The sequence below is a fragment of the Nicotiana tomentosiformis genome, chromosome 9, assembly GCF_000390325.3.
Source record: "Nicotiana tomentosiformis chromosome 9, ASM39032v3, whole genome shotgun sequence".
In the NCBI taxonomy this organism is placed as follows: Eukaryota; Viridiplantae; Streptophyta; class Magnoliopsida; order Solanales; family Solanaceae; genus Nicotiana; species Nicotiana tomentosiformis.
The window spans coordinates 98483272-98507941 of NC_090820.1; the positions used below are offsets into that span (position 1 = coordinate 98483272).

Consider the following 24670-nt stretch of genomic DNA (forward strand, 5'->3'; position numbering starts at 1 on the left):
CATACGCTTCAGAAATTGGCCAACCATTTCTTTTAGAGCGGAGGAATTCTGTATAGAAGAACTCCTAACTTGGGACTGCTGCGATGTGTCGATGCCAAGGAGACATCTAGGTTTCTCTAAGAGATACACGTTGGAACCTGCGGACCTCACATGAACGGGTTCGTTTTAACCAAGAAGATATTAAGAGCAGGGTACTTCTGGATGACTATGGAGACAGACTCCATCAAATATGTTCAAAAGTGCCATCAATGCTAAGTACATGTTGATATGATACGGGTGCCACCCAACGAACTCAATGCAACGAGTTCGCCTTGGCCTTTCTCTACTTGGGGCTATAGATTATTTCATAAAATGGGTAGAAGCCGCTTCCTATAAAGCTGTGACTAAGAAGGTCGTAGTAGACTTTGTCCGAGATCGTATTATTTGTTGATTCGGAGTGCCAGAGTTGATCATTATCGACAATGCTGCCAATCTCAATAGTGATCTGATGAAAGCCATGTCTGAAATATTCAAAATCAAGAACCAAAATTCCACAGCATATAGGCCACAAATGAATGGAGTCGTGTAAGCCTCCAACAAGAAAATCAAGAAGATATTAAGGAAGATGATGGATAACTACAAGCAATGGCATGAGAAGCTACCATTTGCTTTTCTCGGATACCGCACCACAGTCCGCACGTCAACTAGGGAAACTTCATATCTACTGGTCTACCGTACTGAAGTTGTTATACCCACCGAGGTGGAGATTCCTTCCCTAAGAATCATACAAGAAGCCGAGCTCAGCGATGCGGAATGGATACATAGCCGGTATTAGAAACTAGCTCTGATTGATGGCAAAATGATGAACACAGTGTGTCACGGTCAACTATACCAAAATAGAATGGCAAGGTCTTTAAACAAGAAGGTTAGATCGAGGCAATTCACACCGGGGCAATTGGTGTTGAAGCAGATCTTCACGCACCAAGACGAGGCAAAATGAAAATTCTCACCTAACCGGCAAGGCCCTTACATGGTTCACCGAGTACTGACAGGAGAAGCACATATACTTGCAGAGATGGACGGAGAAATAAGACCAAAACCTAATTAATTCGGACGCCATTAAGAGATATTACGTTTGAGATTGTATTTACACTTTCTTATGATGTAATGTGAACTACACTTGACATAGTTCCCGTTTAAGAGGGGATACGTAGGCAGCCCTATGAGTTCGGTCACATCATAATAAAATCTTCATTCCCCTCTATAATCAAGAACTGGGGAAAGTTTTGAGTTTTCGTCAATCTCATTACATCAAGGATTGCCATGAAGTGTATCGCCGGGATTATATATTTAAACTGGGGAAGAATTTTGAGGGGGGTCCTCAAAATTCCAAGTTAAAAAGGTCGCAACATCTCAAAGCGTGTCACAGTCTATGGTTCGACAAAATTATTTGTTTTATGCATTATCAAATATTTTGGACAACTGCAGTCCTTACAAATAATTTATTGCAAATGCATATTTTCGAAAATTTCATTTCTGTAGTAGCCAAATATTACCCAGGGTGACTCAAATAAGGCATCAATACAAGGAGAAAAGGTTAAATGAGGAATATAAGGCACGAACCAACCTTCCCCAAAAACTCACATTTTTTCTTTGGATGCAGGCATAACAGACATAGCAAGTATGTCCACAAATATATGTAACAATACTACTATCTTCACACCGACAGAAGTCGCTAAGCACAAATGCGTCAAGCTAAGAACCACTTTGCTTCTTCATATCTGATCGTCGCTTTTCTTTGCATCGGGCTAAGCACTGCCCTCATCACTACATAGGGCTAAACATTGCCCTCATTTCATTGCATGAGGCTAAGCACTGCCTCCATTATTGAACAAGGCTAAACGCTGCTTTTCCTTGCATGAGACTAAACATTGTCTCCATTACATTGCATGAGGCCAAACATTGCCTCCATTATTGCATAAGGTTAAACGCTGCCTTTCTTCGCATGAGACTAAGCATTTTCTCCATTATATTGCATGAGGCTAAGCATTGCCTCCATTATTGCATAAGGCTAAATGTTGCCTTTCCTTGCATGAGACTAATCAATGTCTCCATTACATTGGATGAGGCTAAGCATTGCCTCCATTATTGTATAAGGCTAAACGCTGCTTTTTTCCGCATAAGACTAAGCATTGTCTCAATTATATTTGTATGAGGCTAAGTACTGCCTCCATTATTGAATATGGATAAATGCTCCCTATCCTTGCATGAGACTAAGCACTGTCTCCGTTACATTTGCATGAGATTAAATATTATTTCTATTATTGCATAAGGCTAAATGATGCCTTCCTCTACATAAGGATGAGCACTACCCCATCACGTACAAGGCTAAGCGCTGCCTTGTCTCGTTCTCGCATATGACTAAGCATCACCTGTTCCCTCCATCAAACGTTTGATATCGACGTGTCCTTGCATTTCATGGGCTAAAACATCGCCACATTTTCCGAAGGCGTCATAGTCTGAAGGCATCATCCTTATAGCTCGAAAACATCATGCCATGGCCTGAGGATCTCTCGAAACTGCATATCATTATTCAAAGGCGTCATAGTCCAGAGGCACCATCCTCATGGACCAAAGACACCATCTCATAGCCTGCGACTCCCTTATCATACGCTTCATGGCCCAGGACGTTATAGTCTAAAGTCATCATCCTTATCGTCTAGAAGACAACTCTCATGGTCCAAAGGGAATTTGCATCATGTATAAATTTCTGCAATAACTACATATATTTACATGCAATGTGTTTTAAGTTTTGCAGGTAACTCGGGAGATAACCGTTCTACAAAAAGGAGCAATTCTCGCTCCGATTTCCGTTCATAATATTCACATCCTTTGATTATCTCAAATGTAATCGATGATCGGCAATTGATTACTCTTTGTTCCGTAACCGCCCAAACATTTATCTCGAATATCCGTAACGTCCAAATTCATATTCATAGCTCCACCTGAAATCATCTATTACTCATGACATTATCCTATCCAAAGGATCCTTTTTCGAAACATACGAACATTCTTACAACAACTCTATCGGTTTCATTCGTCGTTGGATCCAGAACTACACACGACCAGATTTCTGTAATAGCAGGGATATGTAGGCAACCCAGGAACTAGGGTTCAGCCCCTTTATTTCAAACACACCTCAATCTCACTCATTTCGGACAAAATTGGTCATCATTTTCTTGACCCGACAACTCTTTTATCATTCCCGAGAAAAGAGGGGCAGCCATTGATACTCAATTTTTCCCTCATACTTTATAAAGTATTTATATACTTTTAAAATATTGCTTTGCATTATTACCCAATTTACAAGAGTTATATAAGTATTTTCTATAATTTTCAATCATTTTTAAAGCTTTAAAATTGATTTTTTCGCATGTAATTTATTTAAATATTTATTAATTATATTATTAAGGTGATTTAATCATCCAATTTATCATTCTATACTCTTATGCATTTTATAATATTTTATCTCTTTTTACATAATTATATTTGTAATTTTTCTATTTTATCTATACTATTTATATAATAATAGCCTATATCCTATAAATAATTGTGTTTATTATATTGTTTATGCTAAAATAGCATTTTTATATTTTTATAATGTTGAGTTATTATTTTTAAGTATTTTTCACAGCATAAATAATATTTTACCATTTATTAGACGATTTAATAATTTATTTTTAATTAATTTTAGGGGGTTCAAGAGTTGGCCCAAAATAGGCAAATTTTCAAACAAATTCAATGCCCAAAACATTAAGCCCACCTCATCTCACCTCTCATCAGCCCAACCCAAAAGGCCCTTTAACTTAACCCGATCGCGACCCGTCAAATACCCGCCCCGCTTCCCCTTCGATCCTGGTTGTTGATCTTAAATTATCAACAGCCCATAAAAGCTCTCATCTTCTCTTTATAATCCCTAACCCAAACCCTAAAGACATATTTGCCCACCCGGACGCCTTTGTATTCTCTCTATTCCCCCTTCTCTTCTATAAACCCTAGCAGCAGCAGCCTAATTTCTCTCTGATTCCGACCTAAAAATAGATCAATCTATGATCTACTTACCTTATTAGCATCATCCCGTTACTGGTCATTCTTTTATGGTATTACTTAGGTACTTGCCTAACTTTGGCAAGTAGCACTTCCAAGATCGGGCTGGGATGACTCAGATCTTTGGGATTAGGATGGTACTCCGTCCATATACGCTCAACAAGGAATGATTTGCATCTTTGGTTCGAATTTCAGATGGTGACCCAACTAGAGTTTGAGATTTTCCATCTCCTCTACCGATTCTGATTTGCATGTGATATTTTCTTGCCTTATTTATGTTTAATTAATTGTTTCCCATGTTTGTTTGTTCAAACCGATCACTATATAAATTCCATTTCATGTTTCCCCTAAGAAGAGACTTTAACAACTACTGCTATTGCTTTTCTCACTCTCACACGCTCTATACTATTTTGAAACTTGAGCTCTTGGCCGGCTGAAAGCCAAGACCACCAGAAGCTTGTCTATCTACTTCCCTAGTACGAGCACTGCTCAGCGCTCGTTCGAAGCTCCTGTGAACTCTGACGCACTTGGGTTTGGAATTTTTGCTGCTTTTCTTACTCTACTATTGGAACTTGGTGATTATCGTCTATTTGTTATTGAATTTGCAAATTGTTAAGTTATGTAACCCTAGCAATTATGTTTCTTTCCTGTTTTTGTTCATGATTCTAAATATCTATGTTGTGTGGGCCTTTCTAAGCCAATATGATACTATGGAGACCTTGCTTTGAATTTCTTCTGCAATCCTTCATCAGAACTTGTATAAGTTTGCATATGTTTAGCTAGTGTAGTCAATTTGGAAGAATTCTGGGATGTTATGTTTGTCCGAGGCTGTCATGATTATATATGCATAAATTCTTACATTGACTATTTAATATTGAACACTTTCTCATGTATCACTCTGAACACTTGCATTGAAACTCGTAGGGAATTACTGCCTGCCTAAAATTTATTTTAATAAGTCTTTTTCTGTTGAACCCTTTATGTGTAGTCTACTACTACCCTGCAAATTGATCCCTGACTATCTCATGCTACAACACTGTCTTAATGCTTAGCTAAACATGTTTCTCTGTTGTATGTGAACTCTGATGTTGCGCTTCATGATTTGCTTAATCGTATATTTTTTAATGTTGCCTAAGACTTGTAGAGCAAATTCTAGTGTATAGTTTCTTCTCATATATGACATCAACTGGAATTAATCTAGATACCTGCATGTCCTGTTAGTCTAAGTGACATGTTTTCTTGAACTCTTCTAGTGTTATGATTAGTACTCAGTATGTTAAAATCTTTCTCATATTCGACTAAATGTTGCCATTATGAATCTGTTCTACTATGCTAAGCTTCTTTCATGTAGACATCCTATGTTAAGACTGTACCTCACTTGTTCTTGTCTATGACCCTACTAGATTTTCATGTTCAAATCCCATGCTTAAAGTTCTTCAGGATAGTTCTGGACAATGCTTTGTCTTAGAACTTTATTTGAAGTGGTTAACTACTCTGCCACTCTTAAACTTTGTTTTCTAGAATTACAAGCATAAACTTCCTTGTATGTGTCTTTTATGCCTTTTAATTCAGCGTTATCCTAGTTATATGTCTTGGCTAGAGTTGCAGCTAGTTTCAATTTTAAGAATTTTAAGTGTTTAAGCAACTTAATTTATTCTATGAGTAGTTCGTTACTTGTGTGACTAAATTTGGCATCCATTGGGTAAGTAAATTCACTTGTTGGGCTTGGAATTGGGGCCATGTGTGTTATTGGATCTAGGAGCTGGGTTCAGGTGCACTCTAATTGTTCTTGTAAGCCCGGAGTTTGGCATGTTGGGTATGCGAAGTTTAAGGCTGGTGAAAGCCCGAAACGCATCATTGGGTTACTTTACTTTGTATTGGACTTGTAGTTGTTCTATTTGGAGTCTGTAATTGTGGATTTAGGCTTGTATTATTTTGTTTGGACCTGTAATAACTTATAAAACTGAATGATGGGGAAATTAGTAAAAAGGAAATTGGGATATTTTAATTTTCGCATGAATGGGTAGATAGCATGCTTATAGGGTCTACATGCTTTGTTTGCTACTTTTTTTGACGTGCCTAGTTCTATTCAATAATAGAAATCATGCCTATAGGAACTCAAATACTTCACCTACTCAACCTGTTTAATGCCCACATATTATCATAAAAATGTTTGTAAGAATTAAGTGCTTTACTTGTTCAAATGTCTACTTCTACGCGCTATTAAACAGTATGCCTATAGCAATCAAATATCAATGATTATCTGCTCAACTTGTACAATTGCAGTGTGATTACTAGATAGCATGTCTATAAGATCGTATTAATATATGTCTTTGTTAATATTCATCTAGAAACCATGACTATAAGGTTTTAATTGATTGACTAATTGACTATTTTTCTTGCTGCTATCACACTGCCGCCTAGATAACATGCCTATGGGAATGAGCATGATAAATCTGTATTTAAATACCAACTATTAGATAACTTGCCTATAAGATAATACTACTCGCTTAAAAAGCATGTTAATAGGATCAAACACCAATAATTCTGAGTTTTCAAATGGCTTCACTGCCCCATTGCGCAAATCACTTAGAAATCATGTCTATAGGCTTTTATAATACTTGTAATCTGTAATCTCGATAATCTGATTAGCAGCACTGTCCATGAGATATTCTTAAACTGTGCGGTCACATAGAAGCCATACCTATAGGTTTTTAAACAAATTCAATACAACTCGATTCTGAAATTGCCTACTGCATAATCTGAAATATGTCCGCGTGCTTTTGTTGCTTATGTGTGGAGGCTAACTTGAGCCATTCATTATTTTTGTGTGTAGTCCTACTTGTTTTGAATGTACGCCTAGTTTTATCATTTTGAGCACCCTAAATAAATTCTAGAACCACCCAAATAGTAGGTCCAAAGCTTCATGGATCATAGGCAAGAGATGGGTAGTGCACGCATAGGATACGGTTTAGAATTGAACTAGAGCGCTTTAGGTAAACAACTTTAACATAGTAATTGGGTAGCAGGAGATAATAGTCTGTACCCGTTGAATAATATGAGAAACATATGTTACAAGAAAGTTGCGAAATATTATTTATGTTGCACGGGGTGATCCTTTAGGCTAAAAAACTTAAGACCCCCTTTATATATTTCTGCCTTTGTTTCTTTAAACTTAGAGCAATTAAGTTGTATCTTGTAACCCCAAAAGACTTGTACTGATCATTTAGTTCCTTTACATATGAAATCTTCTTTACATTTGTTTTACGTCGTAGTTGAACCTTTAATTCCATGTCTTCCTTCACTTACATTATCACATAGGACAATTATAATCTAATAATCCCATGTAGCATTAATTTCGATTGGGACTCACAATTGTGGACCTCGAAGAGTACCTAATACCTTCTCTTCGAGGTAATTTGAGCTCTTACCCGATCTTTGATAATGCGGACTAGTTAAAATAGAGTTATTTATAAATATGTGCCCTAACGCCCCTTAAAATTCTTATGTGGAGATTTTTCTCTTTTAATACTCATTTAAAAGAGTTGTCACATGTCAAAACCCGCTTTCATGAAAAAATGAGGCGCGACAAGGGCTTTTGAGTTGTATCTTTCAACTTTATCTTGAAGCATTTGTACTAGGTATTCTGAGTGTATTGTTCAAGTTAGAGTTAACTTGAAATTATCGCAACAGCCTGAGGCTTGTTTCCACAAAGAGTTAGAGGTCATCCTTAGGTTTACAAGAGTTTTGTAAACGCTGTTTTTGGCTCAGTGATTTAGTGAAGCGTTGGGAAAAATCCTACTAGGTAGTAGGTCGTGGTTTTTTTACATTTTGAGTCAGGTGTTTTTCCCGTAAAATACTTGTGTTCTTTACTTTCTGCATTCATTATTCTGCAACTGTAGTATAAGGAATACATAGAAGAACCATGTCCTTCTATAATCTGTGTACGCGAAAGATTGAACACCACACAAATCACCCCTCCCCCTCTTGTATGGTATTGAAGTATAAAATATCAATTTTCTTTTCTTTTCTTGTTTTATAGCAGTACTATTCGGATCAACTTGTATACACATGAATATTCAAAAAACTTTTATATGTTTGTATATCCGAATTAAGAATATATACATAACAAGCATCCATTGTTACTCATCACATTTGATCTAATTAATTCACCAAAAACACCAAATTGTAAAAGGGTGAGTTCCCTACGGTAACAAACTATCAGTGTTTACCCGTAAAATGGTACAATTGAATTTGTAACGTAATTTATAGGTACGTGAATCTATTTGACTCAAGAATATAAAATAACTAAGAACATAAATAAATTAATTAAAGAAACTTCAAGAAAATACAAGCCTGACTTTGAAATGAGCTTCTCCGGAAGCAAGAATAAGAACAATGTATAGAGCAGAGAGAGAAAATATTGTTAATAGAATAAGAGTAGGTTTAGCCTTTTTATGTACGGATATTTTCGTGTGTACAATGAGTACAAATTCTTCTATTTAAGCTAAATTCAGGAAGACAAGATACCCAAATATGAATAAAGACCCCTCATGATGGCTACATAACAGTTGTGTATAAATGGAAAGATTTTTTGTAACAGCTGCTCATTGAATGTTGTCTTCTCCAACCGATATCTTCCTTTCAAACTTTCGTCCCCGGTTCCAACGTTTTCGAAACTCACACAGCAACGATTACATATTCGTAACCAGTGTCAGTTATTTGCTGACTCATATCCTATTTGTCTTCATTGCCACGTATCAACTCATCGAGCATCCAGCTGTCACTTTAACAATTTCACCTCATACGTAGAACATTGTCAAGTACAAAAACACCGGCTTGCAAAGGAGTGGCTTTCACAAAATGTATTAACATCTTTGACGATCTAAACTATATCACGTAAATTGAAGGGAAGGAGTATATGTTAACATTTCATAGTACATTACCTTTTTTTATAAGCACTAGTATATATGACTATATACTTAGAATCTTGATGATATACTTGTTGCTTGCAAATAATGTACTTTGTATATTCCCCTAAGGTGTCCATCTGCAATATATCCAGTTCCCTAGTAGGAAATTGTCAAAAACAGTACAAAAGTCGTATTGTCACAGAGGAGAGAACATGGAAAGATAATGCTTTATATTGTCTGGATTCTGTGTGGTCGAGCTCACAGGTGTATGGCTGGGCACGCGCATCAAAGCGATAAAAATATATACTCATAAATACACAGTCTTATATTAGGTTGTTGTAATAGCCTGTTTGGCCAAGTTTCTCAAGAGGTCAGAAGTGTTTTTTTTCAAAAGTACTTTTTTGCCCTAACTTGAGGTGTTTGGCCGACCTTTTTTGAGGGAAAAAAGTGTTTTTGAGAAGAAACAGAAGCAATTTCTGAGAAGCAAAAAAAAAATAGCTTCTTCTCAAAAGTAGAAGCAGAAGCAGTTTTGACTTGTTTTCTTAACAAAAATAACCTTAACAAAATATAGTATATACTAAAATAATTGTTAAACCTAATACTTAGTATATTAATGTATAAATATTTCTTACTCCCTCCGTTTCAATTTATGTGAACCTGTTTGACTAGGCACGAAGTTTAAGAAAAAATGAAGACTTTTGGAATTTGTGGTCCCAAACAATTCAAAAAGGGCCCCAGAGTATTTATGTGATTATAAAAGCTTCTCATTAAGGGTAGAATTATAATTTTAAGCAAAATTATTTCCAAATTTAGAAAGGGGTCATTCTTTTTGGAACAGACCAAAAAGGAAATAGGTTCACATAAACTGGAACGGAGAGTATTATTTTTAGGATAACTTTCTAATATATAATGACTTTAGGGGTGAATGCTTTTATATTTGTTGAATGATTTTTAATATAAAGAGCAGTCTGGTGCACTAAACTCTCGCTATGCGCGGGGCTCGGGGAAGGGCCGGACCACAAAGGTCTATCGTACGAAACCTTACCCTGTATTTTTGTAAGAGGCTATTTTCACGGCTCGAACCCGTGACCTCCTGGTCACATGGCAGCAACTTTACCAGTTACTTAAAAGAATTAAGTACTTTTAAATTTTATTTTCATATTTTATTTAAATAAAATAAAAAAATTTAATTATTGCATGTAATAACAAATTTTTAAGATTATTTATTTACTTATAATATTAAACATTAAGTAAATCTATTCATGTCCTTATTCGTAATTTGATACTTAAAAGCACTTTCTGAAAAGTTTGTCCAAACACAAATTATTGATCAAAAGTGCTTTTCAGAGTGATTAGCCAAACACAAATTGCTTCTCTCCAAAAGTAATTTTTCAAAAGTACTTTTGAATAAAGCACTTCTCAAAATAAGTTGATTTATCTAGCTTGGCCAAACAGGCTATAAACCTCGATCAATGGCATAGCCGCGCTATGCCAAGGTTGGTCAAACGAACACCATTCGCCGAAAAATTATATTGTGTATATTTATCAAATATTACTTTATATGGTTATATATTATATTTGAATACCCTTAATACACGTGAGTGAGGTAATCCAACGGTTCAGGGTATTCAAAGTGAAGCATTGTTCACCGGTTTTAATCTCTCGCTAAATATTTTTATCTTCTCATTTAAACAAAACGGAGACCACCATGTATGGTCTATTTGACTCTTTTTCAATCTAAAAAAGTTCCTAATAAATAACTCTTAAAACTTAATATTTGTGTAAAACACAAATAACTAATCTTAAAAGTTGTATCTTAAACAAATTTTATAATTTAAAAGTCAAACTCTACGGAATTTCTTCAATGAATGTTCTCTACATGCTACGAAGAATTTCTTCAATGAATGTTCTCTATATGCTACGAACCCTATCGATTCTCTCTTTCCTCTGGTGCTATGCTTACTTTTATTAGTTAAATTTCTTTTGTTGTCTTGTTTATTTTAGTTTTGATTTATAAAATCATAGTTCTATTACAAGTATTTTAATTGTTTAGCTAAATGTTATATAGATTTAAAAAAAATTGTTGCACCCATTCACCAAAAATAATTTTATCGACTTCTTTAAAGTTTGAACACTTTTGGCGAAATTTTTAGCTACGCTACTGCAACAACAATAATAAATCTAGTATAATTTCATATAATGAGATCCGAAAAGGATAGAATGTATGCAGACGTTACTACTGACCTCGGACCTCGGACCTCGAATATAAATTAGTCTTAGATGATGCTTGCAACAACTTTTATTTCAATTTTCTTGACCGCCTCGAGTTGTAAAAAAGTACATTTTAGAAGTTTTGGAAAAAATAAAGGAAACAGTTTAGCAAAAAAAAATGAAGAAAAATGAACATGTTGGGAAACAGTCATTTGAGAGTGTCCAGCGAATTTTCAGGGCAGATATAACAATATTTTGTAAAAATTGCATGGGGCGTTCTATTTGGTCGTCCATTTTTAATTTATACCCGTTTTATTTTTTCGTTTGCATCCGTACCCATTTTTTGTTAAAAACATTTTAAAAAAATAATTTTGCCCTTCTTTAATAAAAGACTATTGACAAACTGCAGGACAAAAACTTAATCATGTTTAGGCTAAAGTTTTAGCAAATAAACTAAAAAACTTCAGCTTGTTTAGACTGAAGTTTCGGATAAAACTCAGGACAAAACTGTAGATTGCGTTACAAAACCATAGAATATTTTGGTATGAAGTTTTAGCATATGAACTAAATAACTTCAGCATGCATTAGCAAAAACTCTTTAGAAAATTACATATTGCAAGACAAAAACTTAGGCATGTTTAGTCTGAAATTTTAGCAAATGAACTAAAAAACTTCAATATGTTTAGTCTGAAATTTTAACAAATGAACTAATAACTTCAGCATGTTTTGTCTGAAGTTTTAGTAAATGAACTAAATAACTTTAGCATGTATTACCAAAAACTCATTAAAAAATTACATACTACAAGACAAAAAGTTAAGCATATTTAGTCTAAAGTTTTAGCAAATGAACTAAAAAACTTAAGCATGTTTAGTGTGAAATTTTAGCAAATGAACTAAATAACTTAAGCATATTTAGTCTGAAGTTTTGGCAAATGAACTAAATAACTTAATTATGTTTAGTCTGAAGTTTTAGGAAATGAACTAAAATAACTTAAGCATGTTTAGTCTGAAGTTTTAGCAAATAAACTAAATAACTTCAGCATGTCTAGTTTGAAGTTTTAGCAAATTAATTAAATAACTTCAGCATGTTTAGACTGAAGTTTCGGATAAAATTCATGACAAAACTGTAGACTGCAGGATAAATAATTTCAGCATGCATTAGCATGAAGTTTTAGCTTCCATGTGAAATAACTTCATGCTATATTAGCATGAAATTTTAGCTTCAACATGAAATAACTTCATGCTACATTAGCATGAAGTTTTAACTTCAAGGTGAAACAATTTCATGCCAGTGTGATTCTGAAGATGAATTTGGACAAGTTTTTGATTTTTTTATAAAGTTGCTGAGAGGAGAGGAAGAGATCGTTTTATATCTTTTGTCAGGGGTGTAATTGCTATATTATTACGGATTTTTTGTGAGATGGCTACCAAATCAATAATTTTAAAAAATAAGGTACAGGTTAAAAGGTGACACAAATATAGGGTACGGCTGCAAATCCCTCAATATTTTTGTGTGTGGGGGTGTGGAGCAGGTAAAATGCAAGGTTAGAAGACATGTGTCCTACCTGTGACACGTGTACTCTATTACCTCTTACATTATATCATTCTTTTTTTAATATATCCTTTCAAAGTAAAAAGACCTAAAACAAAGAATAACATCTCCTATATAGTCTTTTTATTTTACATATTTTGAGTTTAGAATTCTTTTTTACGCTCTTTTCATCATGATTTTCTTTTTGAAAACACTCGACGATTTTTTTCTTTATTCTTTTATCTTGAATATTGAGATGTTTATAAAAGAGCAAACTTTATTTGTAGTCATCCGGTAAAAATCAATGACAATAGGTAGCCACAAAATAAACTATACAATTAACAGTCCAAGACTTATTAAAGGGCTAGCCCAAGATCACTGTCACTCTTCCCCCTCTCTATGGCATCCTCCTCCGCTCTCTCCGTCGTTCCTCCGTCGCTGTCAGAATTCAAATCACAATATCCGTTCATCCTCACCCAACACCACAACCAACACCTCCTCAAAACCCTAACTTTCTTCTCCCTCAGCGATCATACGTATTTTCCTCAGCCAAAGAAGCCGCTACAGAACGTTGTCGTCGCAAGCGCCGCCTCCGTATTGAACTATCAATCAATACCCTCTGTCGTGATCCACTCCCGAGGGGACCGCCTTCACCTGACGATCGTCGTCATATCACTTTTTTGTTCTTCTATAATTGAATCTCTGCCCATTGTTCTCTCTTTGCTTACATAAACAGTGGGTGTTCCCACAAAATTTCTTCTTCTTCAAGAATACTCCAAATATAGGGGATGTATACTATTCGAAATTAATGTTTATTATTTGGTTAAAAATCAAAATTATTCAGTTAACTAATAAAATATTTGGAAAATTTGCATTATTGATCCCTTAATCTCTCTATCCTCTATTGCAACTCGTGCATATCAAACATGAATATTTTATCAATCTCTTTTTTGGACCAACTTTTTCATAAAAAAATATATATGAGGCTAATATTTAAAAGTCATTTTAGATTATGTATTAGACTGGAGAGCATTTCTTTTGAATATTGGTATATTACAAAATATATATACAAAATAGACTGTCACTATACAAAAATTATACAAAATATTATGTCACTATACAATTTATATACAATAGACTGTCACTATACAAAAATTATATAACATAGACTGTTACTATATAATTTATATACAATAGACTGTCACTATACAAAATATATACAAAAATAGACTGTCATTATACAAAAAAAATATACTAAATAGATTGTCACTATACAAAATATAAACAAGATAGACTGTCACTATACAAAAATATATAAAATAGGCCGTCACTGTATAATTTATATACTATAGACTATCACTATACAAAATATATTGTCACTATACAAAATATATACTAAATAGACTGTCACTATACAAAAATATATATAAAATATACTGTCACTATACAAAATAGACTGTCACTATACAATAAATATATAAAATAGACTGCAACTATACAAAAAATATACAAAATAGACATTCCGGACTATAAATATAATATGTTTGAGTCGGAGGACCATTTTGTGTCAATGGACAAAAATTTGGGTTATTAAAATTTTGAGGGAATATAGAGGATAATTTTCTCTTTATAAAAATTATTTTTTTTCTACTCTATATACGGAACTGTAAACTTAAGATCTAAGAATATTTCTTTGGCGGGTGGTCTGATATTTTTTTGGGTAATAAGAATAGTTATATTATAATACTAAGAAACTTTTCTTGAAATATTACAAACCATAATACTGCCATAAGGGCATGACCAGTAGTACTAGCTCAAAAGTAAGAATCATAATACCGTTATGACAAGGAATAGTCGAATAGATGTCGTTTGGTTATTTTGGTACCGAATAATAATTTCGAAATAAATTTGGGATAAACTTTATCGTATATTTGATTTGAGTATTAGTTAATTCTGTAATAACTTTTATATTAAAATTGTGGGCTTATTTATCCCAGATAAAATATGGAATGATTAAACCCATAAAATATTTTGAAATATCCCATCATTGTACCAAACGATCCAACTCTCCTTAACAGTGGTGGAGCCACATTGAATCAAGGGGTGTCGAGCGACATCCCTTCGCTGGAAAATTACACTATATTGTTAAATAATTTTTTTTAATTATGTATATATTTACAATACGTTGATTCACCTTGACTTTTCGATGTATCTAATTATTTATATTTTGACACCTCTTGATGAAAATTTTGGCTTCGCCACTGCTCCTTAATCTTCCACTATGACATTAAATGAAGGCATTGGTGATTTCCAAACTTCCATTAGGTCAACCCCAACACCAAAAAAAGATAAGAAAAGAAAAAACAAAAAATTGAAGGCTTCAATAATATAATAAATTCAATGATACAATAGGCATGAGAAATAATACAACATATATACTCAACATCAAAAAATTAAATACTCCATCCTCTCATAACAAATTTACCTATATCTTTAAATTTATTAATCCCATGGATTTAACCAACATTCCTCAGGCTTTTTAGGAAATCTCTCAGTATCTTGGCAATAATCATAAGTCACAAGATTTCTCTGTACCCAAGCATAATCCATTTTTTGGTCACTTGATAAATGCCAAGAATTATATTGATCCCACCAATTTTTAGTGGTAGTAGAAACACAAGCAGGAAATGGATCTTTCCATTGACAACCATCTACACTAAAATCCTTATAACTTGAAACAAATGGTTGATTTTTCCAATTTGTTTTCTCCAAACCACCTCTTGTAGCCCAATCGTCAGCATTCCATATGCTTGAAAACAAGTACATTGGCTTCTCATTTGGGAAGAAATTATTCGTATAATTCGCATTTTTGTATACCCTTATTGGTACTCTATCCACGAAAAACCTGCATACACATAAGGATTGATATCAATAAAATTCTAATCCTTAACTTGAACAATCAGAATTTTGTACTTCTGTAAGAACTTCTCTATCTAGCCCTAATTATATATATTATAGTGTGATCCAAAGGTAGCAAGTGAATTGACATGCATACACATAAGTATCGATATCAATATTAATTCTAATCCTTAACTTGAACAATCAGAATTTAGTACTTCCGTCAGATCTCCTCTATATTCTAGCCCTAATAAAAGTACATACTATAGCATCGTCCAAAGTCTGCAAGTTGCTGGATTGAATCTAACTCAACAAGCTAATCATTGATAGGTTCAGTCAGACCTTTCTATAACAGTTTCGTTTGTTTCGATATATTTTTTTTGATGTTATAGTGAAGTGTTGTTACAGATGACATATATTATAATATAATATAAAAATCGATTCCGAAAAAAATATAATTTTTATAATGAATAACTGTTATATAGGTATATTATTATAGAGTGTCTGACGGTACATATTAATTGTGTAAAAATAAATTGTGACAAAAAAGGTGGTCCAATGCATACGAGGGTTAGTTTGATAGAAAGTGAAAGAGGGACTTACACAATTTGGTGGGTGTTCCAAAGAATGGAATAAGTATGAAAGTCCTCGGTGGGGTCAAACCAAAGAATGTGTCTCATCTCACGATTACCAGTCCCATTTTTGTACACATTGGTTTGAATAGTATAAGGTTCCCCTGTTCTATTTCCCAAGAACTCAAAGTCTAATTCATCTCTTGTTGGCCCTGCTCCATCTTCTGTACACATCTACAATCATGTTAAAAAAAACCCAATTAAACCCATTGCTAGATATTCCCACAATATTAAAAGAGTTTAATTTCCATACAAATACAATATACTATAAGACTACATAAACGATAACTATAATCGTCCATAAAAGAGCGCTAGATTAGTAACCTCAAAAATAAAGTATATTACATATTACAACAGGTCAAAAAATGGTTAATATAAACATTCTTTATGTTGGTAGTGCATATGAGTTAGTATATCCATATTAAGTTGTATTGCTAGAGTTCATGATCCATAGAATTTTAAAGTTGCATTTGGCAGTCCATAAAAGGTAAAATTAGTAACTTTAAAAAATAAAGCATGTTACTTGCTACCAATAATAACAAACCCGGTAAATTTCTATAAGTGGAGTCTGGTAAGGCTAATATGTATGCAGTCTTATCCGTACCCTGGAAGGACAGGGAAATTGTTTCCGATAAACCATCAGCTAAAGAAAAGATAAAAAGAAGTAATTGCAACAAGTAAAAACAATGACATGATAAAAAGAAGTCTGAAGCCAATATAACAACTAAACGATAGGTAATAATAGCAATCTAAGATTAACAAGATATCAAACCAACACTAATGCTATCAAACATATGAAGACAAAAGGAAATGCTTGACTACCAAGGTAAAAAAAATTCTATATAAGTTATATCCATGTTAATTTTTGCATTAGTAGAGTTGACAATCCATGTATAAAAAAGTTCAAAATTCTTGCAACTTACATAGTAAGCTGTGACAACACCGGCAGAGTCACCTCCCACCAATTTCAACTTCATACTAAACCACCCAAATCTATATTTTTGCCTGGTCATAAATCCACATCCTATATATAGAAACTCATCAATATTAGCAAGAACATGAAGATTAAAAGTTAAAATAAATGAAAATGGTATTGAAAAACATTGAATTTTTGGCTTTATAATCACCTGCTTTCTTATCTAATGAAAGATACCAGATCTGTCCATCTTCAGAAGTCTTGAAATGTGTTTCAGGACAACTTTTACTAAAATTGTCATCAAATGAACCTTGTACTTCAGCTTGTGTTAATGTAAAAAGAACAGTAATTAGTGCTATAATTAGAAGGAATTTAGGTATTGAAGAAGACATTCTCTCCATTCTCTTTCTTGAGGAGCTTGAGAAGTGAAAGCTTCTTAAGTTGAAATTTTTGGAGAAGTATACAAATATAATAAAGGCTGTACACTGATCACTTTTGGTCATGTCAAGGGTAGAAATGGAAAAGAGAATCTTTCCCATGTTTGTTGCTTTTGGTTTGTTTCTAGTGTTTATACTTCTTTAACCTTATGTAATGGATTAAAGTCTTAGAGATAAATATTCTCTCCTTTTAATAGGCCCTTCAAAACAATAAAGTAAATAAAAGACATTAAAGTTTGTCTCAAAAGTACTGCCCACCTATTTTAGAATAACAGTATTTTCCTTTTGAAGAAAAAGCAAAGGAAAATATCAATTCTTTTGATAATTAATTTCTTCAATTGCTACTTATCTTTGCTGGTTATTATATGGGCAAATATAGAATTTTAAATCAGTGAGTTTAGAACGAATATAATGTTATTGCATGCGTATAATGTAGTTGGAAATATTTTGTAATCATGTTGATACGTTTACCTTAGGTCATATATTTTCTAGGAGTCTTTTAGTTTTATTAGAGATTCTGATGCCAACAGAAAATTTTGAGAACTTCTAGTACTTTTATTTTTATTTTATTTTTTGTATGTTGTTCGATTGAGATGAAGTTAAATGAAAAATATGATCAGGGATGATTTATATCGTATCCTTAACTTCTCTGCTTTGAAACTGTAATTGTTGTTGTATCTATATAGAGTTCGAATAATGATCAGATCATGTTACACATAGTTTTTACCAATTACAAAAGTAAATACATTTTGAAAAGGCAAAAGTAAGTTTAGATTTGAGAGGGCAATTTAGGGAATTGACTCCACAATCACAGACCGACAAGTTGGAGAAAGCAATTTCCAGAAAGACGATGGAGGGGAGAAAGTCGAAAATGCCCATGGACTGATAATAGTGGCAGAAAATGTAAGTGGGGCTAAGATGCTTTCATATGGGAACATGATCACATTTGATTGGTCTTATAATAATACAAACTTGCTGGATTTGACAACTGGATTTTGCTCTTCTGATTGGTCCACTAAAATACACTAATTGGTCTGTTTATTACTTCCCTTTTCTGAAAATAAAATGATGGGTTTCATAGTAGTAAAATTACTGACCATCAAAAATTGTAGCGGGATGGTAAGTATTTCATCTCTAATTAGAGATCCTGTTCGAGCCTTAAAAATAAAGTTTGGAGTACTTTATCTTCCAAAGTGAGATTTTCCTGCACCACAAAAACAAGCATCAAACATCGGATGAAAGACTAAAAAAATATTACGACAATAAAGCCTCTTTCTCAAACTAATTGAAGTCTAACTGTATGAATTTTCACAATTTTTTACTTCATTCGAAATTAATTTTTATTCTCTAATATACATGTTTAGGACTATATAAAGTTATTAGTAATAATCAGACTATTGTATAAAGCAGCACTGAAGAGAAAGAATTACTTGACCCCACAAATCTAATTAAAAAAACAAGGGGAACAACGAGCAGAATGAACCAGTAGCTAAAATTAAGGGGCCAATAAAGATGATTTTTTAAATTAATCATTTGACTTTACTGCTTTGGATCTCCAGGATTACAGAAGAAACTTACTTTAAGTGTTTTTATCTATTATTTTACCAAAAAGCAGAGAAATCGTAATTATGGGTAGAAGAACTGAGAGGTGATTCCACGATTCTAAGATTTTTATAATAGGGGTCACCCCTAAAGAAAAGAGGAAAAAAAGTATTAAGTGGGCATTGATCCGTGCTCCTAAATAACTCAACATTCAACCAAATGAATCATTTAGCCTCTTTGGAGCACGAGTGTCAACAGATAACATTAGATCAATTCTAAAAAAATATGTACATAAAATACCATGAATTGACGTGCACCATATATTTGCCTATAAATCCACCCCAGCTTCCATTAGCATGTGCTAACATTAAATGGAAGAATGAAAAAGAATTACATGCTATCGATATTTACATCAAACCAAAAAATATATAATATATGTATTTTACATATATTTTTTTCATTTAACTATGGTTAAATAATATATGTTCACAGCTCAATTTATTACATTATCATGATAAATAAAAACATATGAATAAATTTTTTGAATTGGTGGACAGTGTAATGAATTATTCATATATAGGCAAATGGCCATGTGAGGTCCAACAATAGTACAGCTTTGAGACAGTAAAGCGTTGTCTGGGAAAACACATTCACATACTATTCTTAGATGTAAGTTGTAACCAAGAATGACTTGTCTATCCACTTATATATTTTGTTGCAGTAAACTGATTATAAGTTAGTGTTATAACTCAGAAATTAGACGAATTATGTGAAAGTTGAAATACGTATGTAACCACTACAAATTTTTAAGCTTATTATTACTTTAATGGTTTGATTTACATTTATTACTTTATTATATGACTTACAAATTCAAAAATGTTGATCGGTATGTCCTGCAAAATCTATGTTGAATGAAAATGGTGTCTTTTTTCTTTATATATCCATTTGATTATATCCTTTTGCTAAGTATTGAGTTTTGGCTATATATCTAGACGAAAATTAATTGTAATTAGAAGTTTCCAAATGAACGAGAAAAGTAATAAAAAAGTGAAAGACGCGTACACGAAATGAAAAAAACTCAAACAAAGGGAAAATGCTTTTCCGATTCACAACATGCACTAAATTATATTAATTTTTCATAGTTTAGTACTAAATACAAGTAAGAATTTTTATAACTATGTAAAAAACATGTATTATGTACTTATTGCTTTGGATACATGCTTACGGACATAAGTATTTTTCAGAGGTAAAGTGCTAGTAAACTGAGATTATAATTAATTAATCATGTCCAATAATGGACAAATCATGATTCATTTGTAAAACTGTCGGTGGATTAACTGGAGTTCTTGTAGCACTTAGAGTTATACAGTAATCAATTATAAAAACGGCGAAAGAACATGACATAAGACAGTTTGGCCGAGAGGTCTAAGGCGCCAGATTTAGGCTCTGGTCCGAAAGGGCGTGGGTTCAAATCCCACAGCTGTCATTTTACCTCATATCGCAGTCCACCTTGTTTTTCTTTTTTCTTTTCTCGTAGCTTAGTAAATACTTTCTCCGGGCCACTTTAAGTGATTTTTTCGCTTTTTCTTTTGTGGTCCACAATATTTGATTTTTTCAGATATCAAGAGAGAATTAACTTCTTCTTTCCAAAGTTACCCTTAGAGTAAAGAGCCTAAGAGTAATTTGTTATATTTTCAATAAGCAAATCAAGGTTAATAATGTCAATTTCATTGTTAATTAATGTTAAAAGATGAATTTCTTAATGTGTGAAAAGAGCCAAAAATTTACTTAACGTGGACCGAAGGGAGTAAAAATTATTCATTCAAGTAAAATCTTCTCCTCATTCCGGTGTCAATATTTTCTAAGTTTCAATATCTACCCAAAATATGAACTTTTTTGCTAATGAGTGCATTTAAGTTAGTTTTGATTGATGAAACTATTCTAATGTTCTTGAACATGCTACGTTTTTTATACCATATCATATGCATGAAGCAAGTGTTCAACCTTTTAGCCTATCAGTTACCTCCTGGCCTGAGGTCAATTGGTTAGTAGTTTCTGAATCAACTACTCCCAAGTCCTAATAATAGATTTACGTGAACATGGCCATTAATTTTGCTTGAAAAAAAAAATAGCATAATTTATAACTGATAATTGAAAAATAGCCACAGTTTTCAAAGTAATTAAAATTTAGCCACTTTTTCATGTAAAGATAAAATCTAAAGAAAAACACCCTTAAAAATCCGGAAAAATCCTAGTATAATATGCTGGGGTTTGAATTTTTTATATATGAGGTTCCAGCATAATGTGCTGGAGTTCCAACATAATTGCTGGAAGTTTATATGCAGGAGTTTCATAAACTCGCACATTATGCTGGAATTTTTCGTGTTTCGGCTAAAATAGTGGCTATTTTTTATTGACTTTGCAAATACTGGCTATTTTTTAATTACCAGTCCGAAAACTGACTAGCCCGTGCTATTTTCGCATTTTGCTTCGTCGATGATATTCATTTGGGCTCGTCAGCTTTTCCGTTGTGGAAATGACACTAGGTAGCCACTTTTAAGTATGTTATTTAAAATATATTAACATTTTATAATATATTTAAAGATTAGTTAATTTCGCTCAAACTTCTGGACATGACGTCCTAGAGTTTAAACCTCAAATTCAAACTTCAGGACATAGTGTTCTAAAGTTCGAAAATTATGTCCTGAAGTTCGAATTCTATGTCCTGAATTTTAAATTAGTAGTTCAAAAATTCAGGACATTTAGTCCTGAATTTCCAAATTCAGGATACTTAGTCCTGAAGTTTGAGTGAATTGATTAATTTTTAAATATATTGTAAAATGTGAATATATTTTAAATAACGGGATTAAAAGTGACTATTGCTGCACTTCGCCCCTTTCCAGTCTCATGCTCAGAATTGGGCTTCTTTGAGGCATGCCTTTGGTGGATAAGTCCAACAACTCAAAAGCAGTGTATAATTGAGTTTTTCATCTCGTGGTTCTGATCTATAAATCAGGCAAACTACTATAGAATAGTTACATCTAGAATCTATAATTTCTCTTTCATTTAGGTGTAGTTTTAGGTTGTGCAGTACGACGCATCAAGATTCAAGTCTTCTGTTTTGAGTTTGCTGTAACGTTTTCAATAAGGGCTTGTATTTTCAAGCCATATAGGTCTATGACCTTTTATTCAGTTTTATTGGATTATTTTCTAAATAACACTGCATGGCCGCCTAAAAAATTTAATAGTCCAAAATTTTGCACTTTATCCGAAATATCCAGTGAAATAAATTTAATATCAAATCATAGTCATTACCACAACTATTACCGTCAACTAAAATCTCTCATATCTCCATATCCATACAACATCACATACTCCTAAAAATTTTATTATTTATTATACACGTTTTCCAACCTAACTTTATCTCTTTCATCCTATTTTTCAAGAATAATTTTTTATCTTCTAGAACCACTCACGAAATTACTCACATCATTTTTTGTCTTCTTCACCTTCATTTTCTTTCTTTGTCTATTTCTCTCTCTTCTTTATTCATTCTCCTTTTTCTATTTCTCGGTTCAGATCTAGAATTCTTTCTTTTTATTTTGCATTCTACATGGAAAAACTTCTTTTGAGTAGATAGAAAAGTCGTCAAAAATTAAATTTAAATCTTAAAAGAATTACTTTGATTAATACTACGGTAATGATATTAGAGTGACAGTAAAAGAGGTGATTTTTTTTAGTCAAGCTCTGTGTATTTTTGTTGTTGTTTTATTAGTAGTTATGGTAATATTTGTGAGGATATGAGATTTTATGGTAGATCGACGGGTTATTTTTTCATACAGGTGGTTGCTTCTTCTTCTTCTTCTTCTTCTTCTTCTTCTTCTTCTTCTTCTTCTTCTTCTCATAATGGTGTTTTGTGAGTGAAAATCTTTTACAGTGAGTGTTAATGGTGGATCTAGGTTTAATAAGGAAGTTGGACGGTACTTATATGTAATTTTGTATATATATTATATACACATATATAGAGCTGTACATATACGATAATTTATATATATATATATATATATATATATATGCTATGTATAAAAGTTGTATATACATTGTATCCGAGGTTTGGCAATGCACTTTGTGTATATTGAGTGTATTCTGAATGTGTTTATATATCCAAAGCGTATATTGAATTTTTTATACATGATTACATAGTGTATATATACTACACAATATGTATACATTATGTATATATTGTGTATGTATACTATATAATATTTATATATACTATATACAAATTATATACATAATATATACACAATTGATACATTATTGGATTTTGAACGTGTATACATTATGATGGATATAATTATTTGTTACTTATGAAGTTGTGCGAGATAGTAAAATATATTCGATAAATTAATTGAAGTATGTGCAATTAAATCCGAACATCATTGCGAACAACAACAACAAACTCAGTGAATTCTCACAAGTGGAGTGTAGGGAGGATAGTATATACACAAATCTTACCCTTGAGAGGGCAGAGACGTTATTTCTGATAGACTTTTGGCTAAAGAAAAGATAAAAAGAAGCAGTGACAACAAACAGTAACAACAATAAAATATTAAGAAAACCGAAGCGAAAGATGACAATCAAATCATAGGCAGTGCTAACAATCTAAGAATAAAAAGATAGCATACTAATACTAATTCTACCCTAATTCTCGACTTCCACACCCTCTTATTAAGGGTCATGTCCTCGGTAAGCTTAATATATTCCATGTCCTGCCTAATCACCTTTCATCAATACTTTTTTGGCCTACCTCTACCTCTACTCATAATCTCATACCCACCAAGGCCAATCTTTTACGCCTTCTAACTGTGGCATCTATGCTTCTCCTCTTCATATGCCCGAACTATCTCATCCTTGCCTTCCGCTTCTTAACCTCCACAGGGACACTCCAACCTTTTCCCGAATTTCTCCATTCCTAATTTTATCTAATCTGGCATGCTCGCACATCCATCTCAATATCCTCATTTGAGCTACTTTCATCTTCTGGACATGAGAGTTCTTGACTAGCCAACACTTTGTCCCATACAATGTAGTTGGTCTAACCACCACTTTGTAGAACTTATCTTTAAGTTTGAGTGACACATGTTTATCACACAGGACATCGGATGCGAGCCTCTATTTCATTCACCCTGCTCCGATACAATATGTGACATCCTCATCAACCTCCCTATTTCCTTATATTACTTACCCAAAGTATTTAAAGTTTTTTCTTTTGGAGATAAGTTGTATATCAAACTTGACATTCATGTCCAAACACCACTATAATTATAAAGAAAGTTACGAGTTTAAATTCTTGAAAATTTTCTACACCGTACTGGATTTAGCAATGCAATTTCATGAAGCATCAAGGCTAGTACTTTTTTTTTATAATTCAGGACCCTACCCTTGTCACGTGTCACAAATATATTGGCTTCTCTGACAACACATTTCATCCTAGTCAGAGA

At 33.0% G+C, this 24670-nt stretch overlaps 1 protein-coding gene and 1 non-coding gene across 2 annotated transcripts; one reads left to right on the plus strand and one right to left on the minus strand.

The window, feature by feature from the left end:
- Nucleotides 1–15102: 15102 nt before the first annotated feature.
- Nucleotides 15103–17635, minus strand: LOC104101556 (probable xyloglucan endotransglucosylase/hydrolase protein 8). The gene is made up of 4 exons (XM_009609037.4): nucleotides 17399–17635; nucleotides 17195–17295; nucleotides 16243–16445; nucleotides 15103–15646 (listed from the first exon to the last, which is right to left on the minus strand). The coding sequence occupies exons 1-4, from the start codon at nucleotides 17586–17588 to the stop codon at nucleotides 15244–15246; spliced, it is 897 nt and encodes a 298-aa protein (XP_009607332.1). The 5' UTR covers nucleotides 17589–17635; the 3' UTR covers nucleotides 15103–15243.
- Nucleotides 17636–20572: 2937 nt separating this feature from the next.
- Nucleotides 20573–20652, plus strand: TRNAL-UAG (transfer RNA leucine (anticodon UAG)). Its single transcript has one exon. It is a non-coding gene; the product is annotated as a tRNA-Leu (tRNA).
- Nucleotides 20653–24670: the final 4018 nt, after the last annotated feature.

Coding starts and splice junctions, on each gene's coding strand:
- LOC104101556 (XM_009609037.4), bottom strand. CDS start 17,588: ATGGAGAGAATGTCTTCTTCAATACCTAAATTCCTTCTAATTATAGCA. Junction 17,296..17,398: donor TTCATTAGATAAGAAAGCAG/GTGATTATAAAG, acceptor TTCTATATATAG/GATGTGGATTTATGACCAGG. Junction 15,647..16,242: donor TGGAACACCCACCAAATTGT/GTAAGTCCCTCT, acceptor ATGTGTATGCAG/GTTTTTCGTGGATAGAGTAC.